Source organism: Felis catus, chromosome F2, assembly GCF_018350175.1.
Source record: "Felis catus isolate Fca126 chromosome F2, F.catus_Fca126_mat1.0, whole genome shotgun sequence".
Classification (NCBI taxonomy): domain Eukaryota; kingdom Metazoa; phylum Chordata; class Mammalia; order Carnivora; family Felidae; genus Felis; species Felis catus.
In genome coordinates this window covers 44,212,427-44,233,308 of record NC_058385.1, presented here as the reverse complement: position 1 = coordinate 44,233,308, position 20,882 = coordinate 44,212,427, and the positions used below count along the sequence as shown (strand labels likewise).

Here is a 20,882-nt window from a genome sequence, read left to right as displayed (position 1 = left end):
CACCCTGGTCTAGGTTGGGTCCTGCCCTGAATTCTTCCTCTGTGATACTGTTACAACTGCAGTTACTTACTTATCTGCATCATTACAGCCTCACTATCTGTCTCCTTGGCCAGAGTGTAACCCCAGGAGAATGCCATGTCTATCCTGGCCTTTGCTGAACACCCCTTGCCAACACAGTACCTGGGACAAGGTAGCACAGAAACAACACAGGGAGATGAAAAAAGGAATCCTCATGAGTCCCCCTGGAAGAGCCCCAGAGGAGCAGGACTTACTGCACAACTTGTTCTGGAACACCGAGGTCAGCGACTCCATCTGGCTGAAGTTGGCCACCAGGAAGACGTGGTCCTCATGGGGCTCGCTCCCGATGGCCTTCAGTGTGTTGAGGTCCACCTGGCCCACACCAATGGCAAAGATCAGGATGCCCGTGTCCCGTGCCTTTGCAGCCACCTCGGCCACGGAGTCCTGCGGCCTCCCGTCGGTCACGATCATTATGACCCGCAGCACATTCTCCCTCAGAGGCCGGGCCCCCTCTGCTTCTGAGAATGCGATATTCAGGGCATACTGGATGGCCAGCCCCGTCATGGTGCCCGTGGACAGATGCCTCATCCTCTTGACCGCACGCTCCACTTCAGACTTCCTCTTGAAGGTCTTGAGGGAGAACTCGTTCTTGACAGTGCTGCCATACTGCAGCAAGCCCACTCGGGTGACGTCAGGGCCAATGTCCAAGAATTGCAAGATGTCCACGATGAACTCCTTGACTTTTGCATAGTCGTGGGTGTTGACGCTGCGGGAGCTGTCGATGATGAAGACCAGGTCTGCCCGCTTATTCTCACAGGAGCTCTCTGGGGAAAGAGGAGAGGTCAGATCCATTAGAAGAGTGCTGAGGCCCAGGGCAGCCTGGCTGTTGTTGGAAATCCTAGGGCTGGGGGTCACCTTCCAGACCTCCAATCTCCACGGGCTTTTCTTCCCCGCCCGGGGAAGCTGTAAGGGTAAAAAAATGTGCATGACTGTGTGATCGTGAGTATTGGCTACAAAGATACTATTTATTTTTGCAAGATAAACGGACACTTCAGTTTCTAGAAAGCCATCAATACCGTTTTTAGGTGGGCACACACCTGAGCGGGGCCGAAATGATTTTATTATTTACTGCATGCCACATAAGCCTGGCTGGATACTGCAGGGAATATGCAATAAGCCTAGGATGGGACCACCGTCAAGGAGCTTACGATCCACCTCGGGAACTTAACTAACGGAACAAATGAAAGAATAATTATGCGGTGCCGACACTATAGATGTTCAGAGAACGGGGATGTTAGGGGGCTGGGGTCAAGGAGATAAGACGTGAACTGGTCTCACGTGGCGTTCGCATCCAGAGAAGGAACACATGGAGGCAGACACGTGAACAGAAGCCTACGATGGCACGAGGGTGGTGGAAATGGAGTGAGCGGTGAAGGGCTGCTAGGAGGTGCAGAGAGGAACGGAGTTGGAGGGTAACCCCAAGCCAGCTACGAAAGGCCTGGGAAGTGTGCACCTGATGCCACCGGTGATGAGCACAGTATATTAGCATCACACCATGTAACCTAGCTCACCTGTAGGGAGGTTACATAATAACAAGCCAATGAGGGTGGCAGTGGTTTGCAAGGTGGTTGATGCCGACCATTGCCGCACTGGTTGAGAGGGGGCCTCCACCTCAACGAGGGGAGCAGGTGCTGAAGCTGGAGAAGGGACTGACCGAGAGACAAAGGACACAGTTAACGGGAAAAAGGCAAATGTTAAGTCTCTCCCTCACCCCCACCATACTTGTTCCAGAAACCCCCAAACAAGGAGGCTAGAAGAGGTTTGAGTCTGTGGGTGAAACTCATCACATCCTGGGAAGAGGCTGATAGGGGATGAGATGAGAGGCCTCCTCCCTCAGAGGGTGGAGGAATTTCTCCGATGTTCTGAGCTACTGCCTCCAGCCAAAGGGGGGTGCCTCCTCCCCTTCCCGGACTCTGTAGCTAAATCCAGATTTGACAGGGATTAGAAAAGGGATCCCAAATACTTGCCCTAAATCCCAATCACCACAGCTGCAAGAAAGAGAGAGAAAGCCAAATATGAAACAGTGAACCCAGTCATCGAGATGAAAAGTGGGAAAGGCCCATGAGGTCATCCTGTCCAGGACGGCTTGCCAGGCTGTGACTCGCCCCCAGCGCCTGCACACACACCTCGTCCACCGCGTGGCCTCACAAGTCTTCCGATCTGGGGGCGAGGAAGCACCCCCAAACCACAGCCTCCTGGCAGGAGACCAACCTTGTGCTGCACCCACACATAAAGCCGGGGCTGTGTGAATTCAAAATGTGTTTCTCAAACCAGAGGCCCCAGAAACTGCCTTCAAGGACTCTGGGAGAAAGATCAATATAAAACCTGACGTTTGTGGGATGTTTTAAAATCTATTTTCCAGAGTGCATTCTTCTCTATGGTCTCATTTGATTTTCAGAACAAGCTCTTAAGGGGAAAGCCTAGTGTCATATCCATTTGGATACACAAGAAAATGGAGGCACTGAAAGTTTGAAAATCCCTTTTAATACAGAAAAAAAACCTATATGGAGACAATACCAACACCCACAGCATTAGGTGGTAGCTACAATTCAAGGAACTGACGCTGGTGAAGAGCGTAGCCTTGGGTCCTGTGTGTGGGAACCCCCTTATCTGCCCACACCGCCCCCCATTTGTCTCCTGCCGGGCCCAGGCTGGGGAGAAGGCTGCTGTTCCTGCACACAGGCACCTGCCCTATGAGGCAAGGGGCTGAAATCTTGAACCCCAGGGGCTGTGTCCACCCCGAGAAGCAGCTGGAAGGGGTGCCTCTTGTAATTTTCACAAAGGTGCCGATGGTCTAGCATACAGCCCTGGGTTGGAGCCGTGGACGACAGACCTGCAGGTCCCAGGACACAAGACAAGGGCCAGGACCCAGGCTGGCCCCTCTCCAGAAGCCACCCGCACCCCACCCTTGATGTCTGAACTCACTGCAGGGAGAATGTGACCCAGTGACCTCCGCCTGCTGAGGAGAACTGCAACCAGGCTCAGACCCTGCCATGGAGGAAGACATTAAGGAAAGCCTTCTTGGGAGGGAGAGAGGAGACAGCAGACTGACTTCCTGAGAGCTCTTCCTCGGGAGATTTTTGGAAGCAGGAGGTCCTCTGGGGTTGGGATCTTTGCTGTGGGTCTTAGTCATGGTGTCAACATCCCATCAAGCATCAGAGTCAATTTAAAGGGAAGCCTGGAAGTTCCATGGGGAATTACGTGCTAAACTGGATTAGCTCCCGTCAAAACAAATGTGTAGTTTCCACAACGCCTGGGCATTTACAAAAACACCACAAAGGTTCGAAATATTGTGGGAGGTGCCAAGGGAGCTGTGGCTGTGAGCTGAAAGCCAGTCCTGGCAGCCCGAGTGACCGAGTGCTCCTCAGGAGAACTCCTCACGTCCCTTAGGGGCTGAGGACCACAGTCTTTCAGCTTGTCCCTGAGAAGGCCAGTCCGGTGGTTCTCAAACTTGAGGTGCCTCCCAATCGCCTCAAGGATTGTTCAAAACTAAGATCGGTGGGCCACACCTCCAGAATTTCTGATTCTGTAGATCTAGAGTGACACCTGAAAATGTGCATTTCTAGATAGTTCCCAGGCAAAATTGATGCTGCTAGCCCAGGGACCACACTTTGAGAACCCCTAGTTTAGGTACTAGAGGGATCTCTGGAGAAACGAAGTTCTGGCAAGTCTGGACCTCACCATCTCACTGTGAATTCTCCCAAGTGGGAAACAGTCGCATTCATCTGCCTAACCACGCAGGTGGGAACCGAGTAAGTCTTCGGTCAACATTTGCAGAGTTAAATTTTTTTTTTCAACGTTTTTTTATTTATTTTTGGGACAGAGAGAGACAGAGCATGAACTGGGGAGGGGCAGAGAGAGAGAGGGAGACACAGAATCGGAAACAGGCTCCAGGCTCCGAGCCATCAGCCCAGAGCCTGACGCGGGGCTCAAACTCACGGACCGCGAGATCGTGACCTGGCTGAAGTCGGACGCTCAACCGACTGCGCCACCCAGGCGCCCCAACATTTGCAGAGTTAAATGGAATTCTGGGTGGTGGAGCAAGGTTTAAGGTGAAAGGGATTGAGCCACAGCAGTCAGTTCAAGGAGGTGGATGAAAACCACAAAGTCAGGAAGGTCTAGAGCAAGTGTAGATTCTGCTAATAGAGACATAGATTCTAGACCCAAATCTTGCCATTTTGTGAGGAAGCATAGCCACTTTGGAACTTTGGTTCATAGACTCATAGACTAATAAACTCTTAGAGCTGGAGGGATCGAAATAAAGTCCAAGTCACTCACTTTACAGAAGGGGAAACTGAGGCTTAGAAATGTGATTCCACCTCTGTGAGGCCTTATGGCTCATTAGGGTCAGACCTGGAACTATACTAATGGCCCTTCCTCTACCTCATGGTGGACACCTTGGAAATTCTCAATACAGCTGGCATTACAATATGGGCTTTGTAGATGCTGGGGACATTCTGAAATATTTGCTGTGAAGAATCCCACAGCTTTTCCACGTGGGGACTGCTAAGAGGTGTTTCTAGACTCTCCTCTGTGTGTTCCCTTCACATACAGGTTCTGATAAATGGCATCCCTGTGTCCCTAGCCTGGGAGAAGAGCGTGCAATCTTCCTTCTGGCCCCTCATGACAGACTTTCAACAGCACTGGATGAGGGTCTTTGGGCACATCATAAAATGTCATCCCTTGAACCACAAAGTGACAGTCTGGACCTTGTCACCGGCACTTCAGTACAGTCAGCTTGTCTTCAAAGCCCCCAAAGTTGGGGAAACTAGTGCCTCTTACCCTTGAACCTGAGCCAGGACAATTTTAAGCAACATTTCTACCCCAGCGGGATTACAGTTGCAACCTTGGAAGGATTTCCTCTCCTCAGGGTTGCAGACCCCTGACTAATCAGCCTCCCTTGCTCTGGCTAAATTCAATCACGGCCATGTAATTGTACAGTAAATATTTGGTGCCATCTGCCTGGGAAGATCAAAGCATGTTTGAGGAAGGAAAATATGTGTCTATAATAAGGGTAAAATCATTTCATCCGGAGACTGAAAAGGAACTCTGAAATGCTTAGTGATACAACAGACAGTCCTATGACCTGAGTGTAAGTCCAGCCTCTGCCACCTTCTGTCCATGTGGTCTTGCGCCTCTCCTTACCCTCTCTGACCCTCACTCTCTTCTTCTGTGAAATGGTGACAATAATACCTGCCAGGGATGTTGTGAAACTCAGAAGAATATAGTAATAATTTATAGCTACTGTTTATTGAGCACTTAATGAGTACTGGGCCTTGTTCTGAATACTTTCCAGTTGTTGGCTTCTTTGTTCTTCATGAACACCTTAGGGAGTAGGTGCTGTTACTATCCCATTTTACAGGTGATGACAATGAGCCTAGCACGGCCAGATAACTAGCTCAGGGCCTCGTATTTAGGAAGGAGGGGAGCCAGGATCTGAACCCATTTTGTCTGCCTCTGTACCCCACGCTCTTAACCGCCAAGCAATACTCAGGAAGGATTTTATTCTTTTAGACCTGTCACCCTCAGCATACTCAAGATACACCAGGACTGCACTGGCCCTTCCTTCCCTGGAATCACAGCCTGGAAGCTATGGCTCAAACTTGCCTGCCTCCTGCCAAGGCCTTCTCTCTGCTACATGCCTATTTGTCTTTTTAAAAATTGAATAAAATGATAAAACAGATGCTTGCCTCCCTGAATAGCAGTAGCCCAGTAAATCCGGCTGCTGGTCATTTCCATTCTCATTCATCTGACAAGTGCTTGTTGAGAGACCAGTAGGAGCAAGGCCCGGGGAAACTGCAGGATGGATGTGGGTGATGGAGGGCCGAGGGAAACTGCATCCCATAAGCGTTTGGTTTATGTGAATTGTGGTATATGGGCTGGTCAAAGAAAGACAGCTGGAGAGACGGACAGACCAAGAGAAAAGACTACCATGTGGGGTGCCTGGGTGTCTCAGTTAGTTGAGTGTCCGACTTTGGCTCAGGTCATGATCTCACGGTTAGTGAGTTCAAGCCCCGCATCGGGCTCCACACTGACGATGCGGAGCCTGCTTGGGATTCTCTCTCTCTCAAATATTAATTAAAAAAAAAAAAAAAAGACTACCATGTAACACAGCACCACAACCCTACCCAGTGTCATGCTCAATGAGTACATGTCCACAGATGCCTGAGACATGGCCCCTGAGGCCACCTCGTGTGGCTCTGTCACCTTGTGCCTCCTCCAGACTGTGACTAGTTCTTGGGACTTACAGGTGATTTCATGGATATTTCAGAGGCAGTTCAGACTATTTTTTATCCTATGCCCCCAAAGTGACTTAGCCTGCAACTCCCCTGTATTTAGGGCACTTGATTGGGACACGTGCTCCTTGGCTAGGGCTGCAAAGACCACGGTCAAGTCCCTCCGTCTCCAATTCCCTTATGAGTCAGTCGCCAGCTGCTGTATAACCCCTGCCAGACATCTGACAGTAAATGTTGATGAGCTACGGCCCTCTGTGAATCCATTATGCTCTACTCACAACCTCCTAAAGAATCCCTGGGGAACATCCTGAAAACTTGATTATATTCTATTAGGGAAACACCCTGGGCTTCTTGATGGCATCTAAAACATACTTTGGACTCATTAGCAAATCATTCCCCACTTGGTAAGATTTTCCAAACATTTTTCCAAATGCTGGGGCACTCACGGGTCTCTCAACACCACCACACATGATGCCGGGAGCAACTGCGAGTAAGCAAGCCAAACTACGGAGTCAGGACCAGAAGGGACTTCTGAGTGCTGGAATGATGAGTCAAAACTAACAAGATGAAATCTAATTGGTATAAATGGTAAGCCCTGCACGTAGGGCTCAAAAACCCAAGGGTATAAACCATAGGGAAAGAACATCTGCCTGTCAGCCAGTCACGTGATAAAATCTCAAGCCAGGATGGCAAATCCCAAGCTTTGCACGCCATCCCCCTGGCTTCCCGACCTGGCACCTGTGAGACCCCTAATCAATCGCAGGCTCAGAATCAAAGTTCTGCCACAGCACAGCTCCCGGCTTGGCACCCTGAGTTCCCTCCACCTGGTGTCTGGAGGGGGCTTGGGGAATGAAACCGATTTGCCAACCAGACCCTTTGCAATTGGGCCCTTAGATCCCACCCAACCATAATGTCCCAACCTTCTTCTTCTTTTTTTTTTTTTTAAATGTTTATTTATTTCTGAGAGAGAGAGGGAGACAGAGTGCAAGTGGGGGAGGGGCAGAGAGAGAGGAAGACACAGAATCCAAAGCAGGCTCCAGGTTCTGAGCTGTCAGCACAGAGCCCAACGCAGGGCTTGAACTCACGAACTGCAAGATCATGACCTGAGCTGAAGTCGGACGCCTAACCAACTGAGCCACCCAGGCGCCACCCCCCACTCCCCACCACCCCAACCTTCTCATCAATGGCTTTCCTGGCCTGAGAGAATAGAGAGACTCTCCCGCAAATGGAACTTACTCTTCTCTTTACAGCAGAACTTCCCTATAAACGAATATTTTGGTGAGTTTCATTGATCAGAATCACAATAGCTAAACCTGGCAGCTGTAAATTCTCAGGATACTCTTTCATCAAAGCAATTTCTTCCAAAGCCACCACCTAAGGGTCACTGACAGCATGATCAATCATGTTCATGGGAGAGGTGCCTGGATGGTTCAGTCGGCTGAGCGTCTGATTCTTGATTTCAGTTCAGGTCATGATCTCACAGTCCGTGGGGTCAAGCCCCACATCAGGCTCCACACTGACAGCACGGAGCCTGCTTGGGATTCTTTCTCTCCCTCTCTCTCTCTCTGTCCCTCCCCTGCTCTCTCTCTCTCTCAAACTAAACAAATAAACTTTAAAAAATAATCATGTTCGTGGGAGAACGAACTAATAAAGGCTTTGGCCCAGCCCTCCCTACCCTATACCTTATCCCCTGACAATATTAGTCTGTAGTTTCCTACATCCTCTCTAGGCTGCCTCCTCAGCTTAAGACTCAACCCTGTGGGCACCTATTTCTGAAAACCTTTCTTTGATGCTCCCACCCCACCAGCCTAAATTAGGCCTTCCTCTGAGTCCTCGGGTACCTCCCCCAATTACCTCTGCTTGGATGTGTTCCCACCAGCATCTCACGCATGGAGCTACCCAGCCACATGCGGTATCTTCTATGAATCCCTGTTATCCACATAGTTCCAGGTATGATGCTCCATCATCTTTTTGATGCACATGTATGACTGGGAGGGGTGGAAGGACAGGGAAGAGAGAAGGTGCAGATACTCCTCCAGGAACTGGGAGCACTGGGAGCACTCAGTGGAGATATAAGAAAGAACCCCCATAACAGTAACCTCAATGTCTTGATGACATCAGAAACACCTGGGGTGTGGGGGCCTCTGGGTGGCTCAGTCAGTTAAGCATCTGACTCTAGACTTCGGCTCAGGTCATGATCTCATGGTTCAGGGGTTCTAGCCCTGCTTCAGGCTCTGCATTGACAAGGTGGAGCCTACTTGCTATTCCCCCCCCCTTCAAAATAAATAAATAAACTTAAAAAAGAATAAACACCTGGGGTGTATATTTAAAATGCCGAGCTCCAGGCAGCACCCTAGACCTAGTCAGTGAATTCACCCTAGGCAGTGAATCTGACTCTCTGGGGCTAGTGCCCGGGAATCTACACTTGTAATTCTTTCTGTTGATTCTTGAGACAAATCTGAGAGCTCCATCCCAAGGGGTATGTGAGCCAGAAAGATCATGTACCACTGAGCCAAGAGTCCAGAGGAGAAGACAGTATCAAGGGAGCCCTTTCCAAGACCGAGAGAGACCTTGTAAGTATGGCAACCATACATCCTGGATTTTCCCATGTTCTCTTCTGATGTTGGATCATGTACATGTCAGCTATGTCCTGGCTTTCAACTAGGTTCAGAAAATAAATAAGGCAGGCACCATTATTGCCCCCAGTGCTGACCCTTAGAGTCTGAATAACAAGTCCACTGGCATGGGGCAAAAGAGTGGTGGTGGGATAAGGATTTCAAACCCACGCCAGTCTGATGCTAAGACCTGCACTGTTAGCCCCTACTTCCCAGTACGTGAAGTGATGTAAAGAGTCTCCTATGAACAGGAAAATGTCCCAGAGAAGAGCCTTACCTAACTGCAACTCCTGGTTGCCAATTAACACATTTTTCCCTCGATGAAATCTGGGGAGGACTGGAAGCAGAGACTGGATGAGCCCCGGGAGTTAAAGCTCAACTCAAGACACACTCCCCCAGGGCACATGTCTTCTTCACTCTCTACCCTAGGCCAGTGCCTTGCGGTGGGGGGCACCACTGTGCCTTAGCCCCAGGGATTCACCTGCTGCACGCATCCACGTCCAAAAGTGCCTTGTGCCTCACCAGGCAGTGCCGACACTAAGCACCATTCGCGACAATGTGCCATGATGTCATCCCACAAATACCAGACTTACTGGCCTGCAAACCCACAAAACAGCAAGACAGACCTCTGGGGTCACCACTGGGCTTTATTCATCTGTGTTTCACCACCCCCTGGCTCGGGGCTGGTAGACAGAGGGGAGAGAACTGAAGGCACTATGGGCAAAATACAGTGCTGGAGTTGTTGGTGTTGACGGGTAGAAGATGCAGTCCCTGGCCTCCGGGGGCTTACAGTCCAGGGGTTCGGTGAGACAAGCATACAGAAGCCTGTGGAATGACGCAGGGTAAGGTGAATCATTATCTGGTCATCCTAATCATGGCATAGGCTCAGCCAGAACAGCCCGTCCCTTGACCATAAAGAAGAGTCGCTAGAGACTGTAATTCTGAACAAGGAGGCACAAACAGCAAAAATATAGAGCAAATACGTGCTCTACCTCTTGGCCAACTACTGAAGAGGAGAGTAACAAGTACAGCCAGATGGAGTTGATTTCCACGGACTCCCCCCTTGGCTCCCATTCGTCCCGCTTTGAATGCCTGGTTGGGGAGGAAAGAAGATGGAAGAGGGCTGAGGGAAGGGATGTTGTGGCTGGCCAAGCCCCCATCCTGCCAGAGCCCCTCCAGTTTTTTTCTCTGCTCTGTGTTTTCTTCTTCTCCTTTTTTTTAACGTGTATTTATTTTTGAGAGAGAGAGAGAGAGAGAGAGAGAGCAGGAGAGGGGCAGAGAGAGAGGGAGACACAGAATCCGAAGCAGGCTCCAGGCTCTGAGCTGTCGGCACAGAGCCCAACGTGGGGCTCGAACCCACGAACCACGAGATCATGACCTGAGCCAAAGTCAGAGGCTTAACTGACTGAGCCACCCAGGGGCCCCTTGTGTTCTTTATCACAGACCTGCTTATTCCAATGAGCTGGGTAAAAAGTCGAGCCACCACATACCAAGTGCTTCTCTCAAGAACACAGGAGATACGGTCAGAACGTCAATCCTTATTCTATTAAGGTCTTTCAACCCCCCCCAAGCTGAACCAAAGGTCCCGGGCAGCAGCTGGAATTTCACTACGGCCACGTTTGCTCCGTGTCTACCTTCCCCGGCTATCACCAGGGAGAACGTCTGCAGAGCAGACGGAGACGAGTGCACTGGGAGGGATGGGTGACGGGTGCTATCTGGCTGTGGAGATGCACACTGGGAAGCTTTTGTGCAAAATATACTCTCCAATGTCACAATGAGATTTTGCTGCTGTTGTTCTTTTTTAAAGAAGGTTCTGGTGAATGAACTTGCATCTTTGGGTAGCAGTGAGGGATTCTGGATCGACACCAGCTCAAATTTCAGTCGTCCCTGCTGATTGTCATAAATTCCTTTAGGAACACAGCTCTCTCAGGCCCTCAGGGAGTGTGTACCAACGAGCCAGCAAAATGGAAAAGAAAAAAAAAAAAAAAAAGGAAAAGAAAGAAAGAAAAAACATGCCACATCACACCAGTCTCCTCTAGTAGCTGTTACATGAGCTGAAAGAAAAGACATCATATGAGGTTCAACAACTGTGGTTTCCAGAACCCTGGACAATTTTCTTTGCGAAGGAGCCAAAGAGAAAGCTGCCCCGGTTTAGCCCTGGAGAAAACAGTTTCCAATGAACTGAATGAATTTCCTTGCAAGGTAGAGCAGTTTGTTAAAGTTTCACTAAAAAAAAAAAAAAAAAAATGCCCCTCACATCTTCTCTCAGAGTTTGTCTTACAAACAGGCTTTCTCCCAATCGATAAAGAAAAATATAAAGAAGTCCTAAAATAATCGATGGTTTTTAAACTCACCGAGGTGACGGAATAGGTGCAGAGTGAGTTTGGTATTCTCTATCAAAATCCCTCTCGCTGTCTTTCTTCCTTTCCCAAATTGAGAAATGACTCATATCTTAACATCGTAACCTACACACACACACACATACACACCCTCAAAACCCGCCCTCCCCCCACGAGATAGCACAGAAAGTACTGAGAAACAGTTAGGTGATTTCTTCTCTCTGCAAAGTGAAAAACAGCGTAGGCGGCTTTAAAAAAGCAGTGGGCATTTAACCCACAGGAGCGTTTTAACTTAATAAATTGAGCAATTGCCTCATCTGCTTTCTGGGAGTTTGGCAAATGGAACTCGGGAGCAGAGCAGAGAGGCCCGGGAATAGCCGTGCAGGGTCAGGCCGAACAGATAACAGCCAGGAGGAAGGGGATAGAGGCCCTGACGCGGAGTCTTGCACCCCTTTCCCTGCAAGGGGAGGGCGCAGGCACACACAGAGGGAAGGGAGAGTGGTTTCCACAGCCCTTTGCCGGCAAAGGCAAAATGGGTCTTTGGAGACACTTCTCTCATCATTCTGGTTTGGCTGAGTTATGCAAACATTATAGAACCCCCCTCTTTGTGCTAGGCGTTGAGGATACAGTATGAGAACCAATCTCAGCCTGGGAGGAGCTGACAACCTTTTAAAGAAAGACAGATTCATAAGATTTATGAAAAACACAAGCAACTAGAGCCTGGAGGAGAGCACTGATCCCAAGATGGCGGAAAGGGAGATGCTGGAGAAGCTGATGGGTACTACATTATTTTGTAATATTATTCTATTAGTAGAGGACGAGCAGGTGTTGGTCAGGCAGAGTGGGAGTGGGCACTTGAGGCAAAGGGTCAGTGTGAGCAAAGGCCTGGAGGTCGGAACAGGGTAGGGGGCTCACGTGCATGGGTAACCACAGGGGGTGTGGTATGGCTGGGTCTTGAAGGGCACCATGGAGGATGACAGGGCCAGGTAGGGAGGGCTGCGTGCACCTCCTATTAAGAAGTTTGGACTTTACGGGGTGCCTGGCTGGCTCAGTCAGCACAGCATATGACTCTTGATCTCAGGGTCATGAGTTTAAGTCCCACATCGGGCATCGAGTTGCTTAAAAAAAAAAGAAGTTTGGACTTCGCTAAGGAGCCAACGGGGAACCACTGTGTGCCATCCTCCTTTAGGGGACATTCTAGGGGCTCCTGACTCAGCCCAGACATCACTCTTCCCCTTCCCTGGCCCAACCCAGAACCAGTCTCTCCAAGCCCACCCTCCCACCCCTTGCTTTCCCTTCAAGACCCCAGCCTGGTGTCAGATGTAAATTAATATCTTCTATGTATAAACTAATGGAGAAGGCACCAGAGAGAATTTTAAGACAGTTCCCTCATCTTTAGGAGTTGAGTTTCTGCCCCGTTGGTATCTAACCCTGGAGCGAGTCTGCCTGAAGGACTTTCAGGGGTGGAGCAGACAGCTTAGGTCAGCAACCGGACTCTCCCAACGCCTCTCTCTTCCGTGTCCCACTCCTGTACCTCTGTTGCTCGCCCCAGTTAGTTCAGATGTCACCTGAAATCACCACTGATGGAACGTCAGTTGGCACTCAGCACGAAGTGCTACCTCTTTCAGGAATCTTCCAATAGTGCAGAAGCAAGAACGACAAGAGCCATACTTCCCAGACCCCGGGGCAGCTAGGGCTCTGGGTAACAGGTACCACCAATTAGATGTCCTCACAAAGGAGGAAGCAAGGTGGAGTCTGTTTCTGCTGGCAAGGAAGGTTGTAGAAAGACAGGCTTGGTGTTCTAGTATCTGCTCACCAGCTTCTTGGATGCAGTTATGATGACAGGAGCATTCTGATCCCAGCAATGAATTCTTGTGTGACGGACCCAATTCCCACTTCTCCGGTCTTTCCAACAATTATGTAAGTACCTCATTCCCAGTATGAAATCCCTTTATTTTTTTTAAGTTTATTTATTTATTTTGAGAGAGACAGAGATAGCCTGAGTAGGGGTGGGGCAGAGAGAGAGAGAGAGAGAGAGAGAGAGAGAGAGAGAGAATCCCAAGCAGGCTTCGCACCATCAGCGCACAGCCCGATGTGGGGCTCGAACTCATGAAACCGTGACATCATGACCTAAGGCAAAACCTAGAGTCGGATGCCTAAACCACTGAGCCACCCAGGCGCCCCTGAAATCCCTCTCTCTTTACAATACCTAGAGAGCTTTGTTTCCCGCATTGGTCCTGGTGGTTCCCTCAACTCCTCAACATATCTGCATTTTGCCACCACGCTCATCCGCAGTGGGTTCCTACTGAGAGCTCCAAACACACTGAAACAAACAAACAGAAATACTACTGGGCATGTTCAGTCCTCTTCACAAAGCTCACCTGAAGGCCTAGTGCCTCCAAGCTTTGTGAAAGTGGTGCCAACTCTCCTCCCTTCCCTGAAACCTCTGCATGCCTCCCCCACCCTTCTCGCCACAGTGACTCCCCCAGGCACTTAGATCGTTCTCATTCTCCAACTCATTTGGAAACTGTCCTCTCTCCACTTTGATACGATGCTTCATTTCCTCCATCCTTACTCATCTTGGCGTAGGTCTCCACTCCCTAAAATATATCGAGACCGTGGGTTACACAAAAGGACAACTACTGAGCCTGCTATTTGCTTCCTCGTCACTCATAGCGCTTGGGTGAGTGCTCGGCTCCAGCTGCTGTACTTGACTCCATTAAGCTTAACGCCCTATGTTGGGGTTGCCATGGAAGCCAGAAATAACATTTCAAGCATCCCTCACAGCCTTGGTGACTTTGGTTTCTAGGCTGTTCTACAAATAGTCTTTCTTGCAGCTGATCATTAAAATGAAGATCAGCTAATAAGACAGCATGTTTAATGAACTAAAGTGGTATTTGTTACCGACCTGATAATCACAAAGTATTTAGGATGTGCAAACCTTAAGACCGAAAGGGACCTTCAAGAAAGGATTCACTGTCCCTATTTTACAAGCAGCGAATGTAGATCATGCGGTGTAATGGTAGGGCAGCCTCCTGACTCTCAGGCCACCCATGTGCCCCACCTAACACACATTCCCCATCCTGGGCAAGTTACTTGCTCTAACTTCAGTCTCCTCTTCTGTAAGATGGGGACAATGACTGTACCTACCTCATAGGGTTGTCATGAGGATTAAGTAAGTGAATGTGTGTAAAACATGTAGAATGGTGCCTGGCACAAAGTGAGAGTCAAAAAAAATCACTTATTGTGGTTATTATGATTATTATTATCCCCACCTGGTATTATATTGAAGGCTATAGGGAGGCAATATGGCCTAGCACAAAAAACAGCAGACTGGGAGTCCAGTGGTCCATGTTCTGATCCCTACTCTGCCACATTAGCTACATAACCTCCTTCTTTTGGGGAAGGGGGTGGGGCATGTCACTTTGATCGCTAGGGTTGGAATAAATGATGTCTCAGTTCCTTTCCAGTTCTAGTACACCACAGTGTGAAAGAAATTAAGTTAGATAGGGCTGTTCCTTGACCTTTATAAATGGTTATATCCATATCTACAATGATAGCTAATGTTTACTGAGCAATGGTTATATATCAACACAATGCTAAATGTTGTACATGTATTAACTCCTCACTTTTTGCAACAACCTGTTGTCCGCATTTAACAGGTGGGAAACTGAGACACAGAGAGTTTAGAGTAAGGTCACACTGGTAGTAAGTGGTCGAGCCAGGATTCAAATCCGGGAAACTGAGTCTAGAACTCATACTCTTCAGGATTAACCTACAAGAAACGACAAACTTCCACACACAACTAGACAAGGGTGCGATCTGCATGACTTTATATGACATGAATGTTCCCTAGTTGTAACTGTAGGATACCCTGCCGGCTGTATCCATAAATTCCCAGCAACTGGCACTGTTCAAGAAGGTTTTGGGAAACTTGCCACAGAATAAAATAATTCTTAGTTCTTCATTACACTCCAGAGATGATCACCTCCACCAACATCCCTCACCTGGATGATGGCATTAACTTCCCAACTGGCATTTGCCTTTGCCCCTCTACAGACTGTTCTCAATCCAGCAGCCAGAGTGATTCTTTAAACACAAGGGAAATCACCTCACTCCTTTGTTTAAAACCCTTCTACGGTTCCCATCTGAGAGAAAAGCCAAAGTCCTAACCATGGCTCCCAAAGGCCCACATGTTACTTCTCTAAGCCACACTACACTGGCATTGCTATTTCTAAACACTTCAGGCATGGTTTTACCTGCTGTTCCCTCAGCCTGAACATTCTGGATTCAGTGACTTGCCACCCCCCACCCCCCACCTTTGGGGGCGTGTAGAAAGCGCCCCCTCTCAGTGAAGCCTTCCCTTTCATGATCTAAAATTCCCCACCCCCATCCCAGCCAGCACTCCTAACCCTCTTTCTGGCTTTATTTTTCTCCATAGCATTTATCAACTTCTCTCATATATATTTTACTTATTTATTTTTGATTGTCTGTTTCTTCCATTAGAATACATGATCCATGAGATCAAGGATGTTTGCCTATTTTGTTCCCAGCAGTGTTCCCAACACCCCCATCACTAAGTGACTCAACAGCTATTTGTTAGATGAATGAAGGAACAGGCACATATCTGGGGTCTTGTGACACGAGAAGACAGCATCAGACCGTGACTTGAAGAAGGTTTCTTACAACTTTATTCTCACCTCTCAAAGGTTATTCCTGGAAAAAAAGACTCGAAGCAGCATGCCTGGATATTTATATTTCTAAACTTCTATAGAAACAAGATTAAATCTACTCTTGCATGAGAGAACCTCTAAGAATCCAATAGATAACAAGGGCAAAAATAAGCATATATTCCTTCCATAACAAAAAATGTTTTAAAAAGTGTTTAAAGGTTGGCGATGCACATTTACTCTAGCTCTTGAGGCAAAACTAGTACCAGAGAACGGAAGTTACAGGATCAATCTCGGCATGCTATAGGATACGGACAATATGTATGGATTTCAGCCAGCTGAAATTCCTAGAAAAATTCATTCCTAGAAAAAGATTCCTAGAAAAATTCATAAAGCATTTACTATACAAGTTTTAAATTGCATTAAACACATTTAAATTGCATTTAATACATTTCATTTATTATACAAGCCTTAAATTTGCAAAAAAAAAAAAAAAACAAAACAGTAATAAAATTTAAGGCTTTGACTTCTTTTTTAGTTTTTTTTTTAACATGCACCAACCATTTGGGTAATTTTTTTTCTTGTGCTCTCTCTCATCTGTCACCTTAATTATTACTTCCTTCCTTCCATTTTGTGTGCTTTCAAGAAAATGGCTTACCACAGTAGAGTGGACAACACTAGAGGTTGACTACTTAAAATTCATTCCTCTCCCTGACCCCTTCCTACTCCCTTGCCTAAGATTTCAAGCAGAAAAGAGCTGCCCATGAGCTCCATGAGGGCAGACCCCACCCCACCAGGAAGGATTCTTTACTGAACCAAGCCAGTCATGGTTATCTTACTCTCCAGACTAGGTCGTTGGAGTGGGCATTCAATCCAGTTTGAGCCAGTGAGGAGTAAGGGAAACTCTACTGAAATTTCCAGAAAAGGTTCTGGTCTCTGACAAAAGGAATGAACCGGGGAATGTAAAAGTACTCTTTACTCTCTTCCTGACTTGACCATGATCATGGAAAAAAGTGATGTTTGGAGCTACGGCAATCACCTTGTGACTACAAGGCAAAAGCCCAAGGAAGGAAAGCCAATCTCCTGGGACAACACATCTAAAATCTAGAAAGAACTCTGGCCTCAATGACAAAACAGAGCTGCTGCCACCAGCTGGGAATCACTGACCTCCAAACTTCTTGTGAGATATTTAAATCTCTTTTCATAAAACCACTGTTAGCTTAAGCCAACTGCAATTTACCTACTACCCAGAGAATTCACTACTGATACCAAGCTTGCTACAGAATAGCTGCTCAATAAAAATGTATTCTATGTATGAAGGGATGGATCTGATGGTACAAATTTTGCCATTTGAAAAAATAAAATTTATTAGACTATTTTGCTAAGTATGCATATTTTCTAAAATACTCATGTAGTCAATTCAATAGAGATTCTTCTCTAAGACCGATATCTGATTTAAGGTTTAAAATGGTTAAAAATGCTATTTTATATGTCAGTAGATGCTCAAATAAATAAATACAAATTAGTGATACAAATAATATTAATAAATGTCATCTCTCATTCATACATTCATTCATTCATTCATTCAGTACACCTTTAGTGGGAGGCTACTAGGCCAGATGCCTTAGACCCAGAGATGAAAAGACCTAATTCCTAGATTTAAAGATGTGACCGTAGAGTGGGATCTGTTAATTCCATTTTGCAATGCACAAAGTGTTTTTTAATAATACATTTTAAAATTGACAATAACAGCAATGAGCATTTACTGAATGTTTCCTCTGTGCCAGTCTCCGCGCTAGCCCTTTGTCTGCATGGTCATTCCCACTTCTTATCATCCCCATTTTACAAGTGAGACAACTGGAGGTTAGGGTGGTTTTGTTACTTATTCATGGTCACACAGTGGAAAGCCAGAATTCACATTTAATAAAAGTTAGCTACTGTTATTTTTTTTTTAATTTTTTTTTCAACGTTTATTTATTTTTGGGACAGAGAGAGACAGAGCATGAACGGGGGAGGGGCAGAGAGAGAGGGAGACACAGAACCGGAAACAGGCTCCAGGCTCTGAGCCATCAGCCCAGAGCCCGACGCGGGGCTCGAACTCACGGACCGCGAGATCGTGACCTGGCTGAAGTCAGACGCTTAACCGACTGCGCCACCCAGGCGCCCCGCTACTGTTATTTTTAACACCAACTGACAAGAGTGGTGGCAGGTGTGGGAAGATTCAAGAGCCACAGTTGACTGCAAGCCCATAAGAAAATGGCATTATCAGGAGATTATCAGGAAAAAGGAAGCCATCTTAGGCTGTCTCTGCAGAGCTAGAGGCTCCTGATCCAGGAGTGACAGTTCAGGACACCATTCTGTATTTAAAGGAAACATAGGCAGGGTTATTTCTCCCTCCTGAGCTTTAACCTGTAAACCAAACTAGCAGTTAGGCATCTCCAAGGGATGTCCCTTTAGATGCCCCTTAGACACTCCAACTGAACATGGAATTTGATCTCACACAAGGTACTCAATGTTTGTTGAGTGAATAAGAATTTAGTTGCTGTGGTTGTGTGTGGTAGTTTTAGGTTACAGCGGTTCGCATTCAGGGATTATGTCTGTCTCGCCTGTGTCTGGGGCTGGCCTCAGCTTCAGTGGCTGGTTGGTTTATGGCTTGGTTCCAGCCCTGACTCAGTCTGACCACTGGCTGGGGCAAATATCTACATGAGAAGAGACCATATGGCAGGAGGAGAAAAGAGCTCCCCTGAGCCCTGGGAGACTTGGTCTTAAGTCATAGGTGCTGCTGGTGAATCACTTCATCTCTGGGCTTTGGTTCCCTCATCCTGGTTCTTAACCTTTATTTGTACCAAGAACTTCCATGGCAGTCTGGTGAAGCCCATGATCCCTTCTCGGAATAAACTTGTTAAATGCCTAACATAAAATGCAACACCCACTAGGATGGCTACTATTTAAAAAACGCAGTATACCAAGCGTTGGTAAAAATACAGAAAACTTGGAACCCTTGTGCATTGCTGGTGGGAATGTAAAATGGTGCAGCCACTGTGGAATACAGTTTGGCAGTTCTTCAAAAAGCTAAACAGAGAATTACCATATTTCTCAGCAATGTCATCCTTGGTATATATCCAAGAAAAATTGAAAGCAGAAGCTCAAATGGATACTCGCATGCCAATGATCATAGCAGCATTACTATAGTAACCAAAAGGTAGAAACGACCCACGTCCATCAACAGACGAATGGATAAACAAAATGGGTATCTATATCTATATCTATATCTATATCTATATCTATAGATAGATATATGTATAATGGATACCTATCTATCTATATATATAATGGAATACTATTGAGCCATCAAAATGTTTGGATACATGCTACAACACGGATGAACTTAAAAACATTATACTTAGTGAAAAAAGTCAGACACAAAAGCATGAAAATTATATCACTCCACTTATATGAGGTATCTAGAATAAGCAAGTTCACAGAGACAGGAAGTAAAAAAGAAGTCACTTGGGAAAGGGAGTCACTTCTTAATGGGTACTTTCTGATTGGGATGATGAAAAGTTCTGGACAGTGATGCTGGTTGCATAACAATGGGAACATACTCACTGAATTGTACACTTCAAAATGGTTTAAGATGTTTAATCTTATATGTACCTATTACCACAATAAACAAACGGATGAATAAATGCAACGGCTAAGAAAGAGGTCAAGTATTTGAACTACAGTTATCAAGATATTTTAAAAGCTGGAGATATAGTAACAAATGTACTTTTTTTTTAAATCAGAAATATTTATTTATATGGTGCACTTAATAGGATACTATTGCCATTGACATTTTTTTTCGTTTTTTTCCCAATATATGAAGTTTATTGTCAAATTGGTTTCCACACAACACCCAGTGCTCATCCCAAAAGGTGCCCTCCTCAATACCCATCACCCACCCTCCTCTCCCTCCCACCCCCCATCAACCCTCAGTTTGTTCTCAGTTTTTAAGAGTCTCTTATGCTTTGGCTCTCTCCCACTCTAACCTCCTTTTTTTTTTTTTTCTTCCTTCCCCTCCCCCATGGGTTTCTGTTAAGTTTCTCAAGATCCACCTAAGAGTGAAACCATATGGTATCTGTCTTTCTCTGTATGGCTTATTTCACTTAGCATCACACTCTCCAGCTCCATCCACGTTGCTACAAAAGGCCATATTTCATTTTTTCTCATTGCCACGTAGTATTCCATTGTGTATATAAACCACAATTTCTTTATTCATCAGTTGATGGACATTTAGGCTCTTTCCATAATTTGGCTATCGTTGAGAGTGCTGCTATAAACATTGGGGTACAAGTGCCCCTATGCATCAGCACTCCTGTATCCCTTGGGTAAATTCCTAACAGTGCTATTGCTGGGTCATAGGGTAGGTCTATTTTTAATCTTTTGAGGAACCTCCACACTGTTTTCCAGAGTGGCTGCACCAATTTGCATTCCCACCAACAGTGCAAGAGGGTTCCCGTTTCTCCACATCCTCTCCAGCATCTATAGTCTCCTGATTTGTTCATTTTGGCCACTCTGACTGGCGTGAGGTGATAGCTGAGTGTGGTTTTGATTTGTATTTCCCTGATGAGCAGCGACGTTGAGCATCTTTTCATGTGCCTGTTGGCCATCCGGTTGTCTTCTTTAGAGAAGTGTCTATTCATGTTTTCTGCCTATTTCTTCACTGGGTTATTTGTTTTTCGGGTGTGGAGTTTGGTGAGCTCTTTATAGATTTTGGATACTAGCCCTTTGTCCGATATGTCATTTGCAAATATCTTCTCCCATTCCGTTGGTTGCCTTTTAGTTTTGTTGGTTGTTTCCTTTGTTGTGCAGAAGCTTTTTATCTTCATAAGGTCCCAGTAGTTCATTTTTGCTTTTAATTCCCTTGCCTTTGGGGATGTGTCAAGTAAGAAATTGCTACGG

The 20,882-nt window shown here is 46.7% G+C and overlaps 1 protein-coding gene and 1 long non-coding RNA gene across 8 annotated transcripts in view; both read right to left on the bottom strand.

The window, feature by feature from the left end:
- MATN2 (matrilin 2) overlaps window positions 1-20,882 on the bottom strand; it is a 136,295-nt gene that overhangs the window by 88,072 nt on the left and 27,341 nt on the right. For all 7 annotated transcript variants that reach the window (XM_045050202.1, XM_045050201.1, XM_045050199.1 and 4 more), the window contains exon 3: window positions 273-842. In XM_045050202.1, coding sequence (XP_044906137.1) covers window positions 273-842 — 570 coding nt within the window. The remainder of the gene's footprint in view (window positions 1-272; window positions 843-20,882) is intronic.
- Window positions 9,559-10,150, bottom strand: LOC123383232. The gene is made up of 2 exons (XR_006592777.1): window positions 9,922-10,150; window positions 9,559-9,754 (listed from the first exon to the last, which is right to left on the bottom strand). It is a non-coding gene; the product is annotated as an uncharacterized LOC123383232 (long non-coding RNA).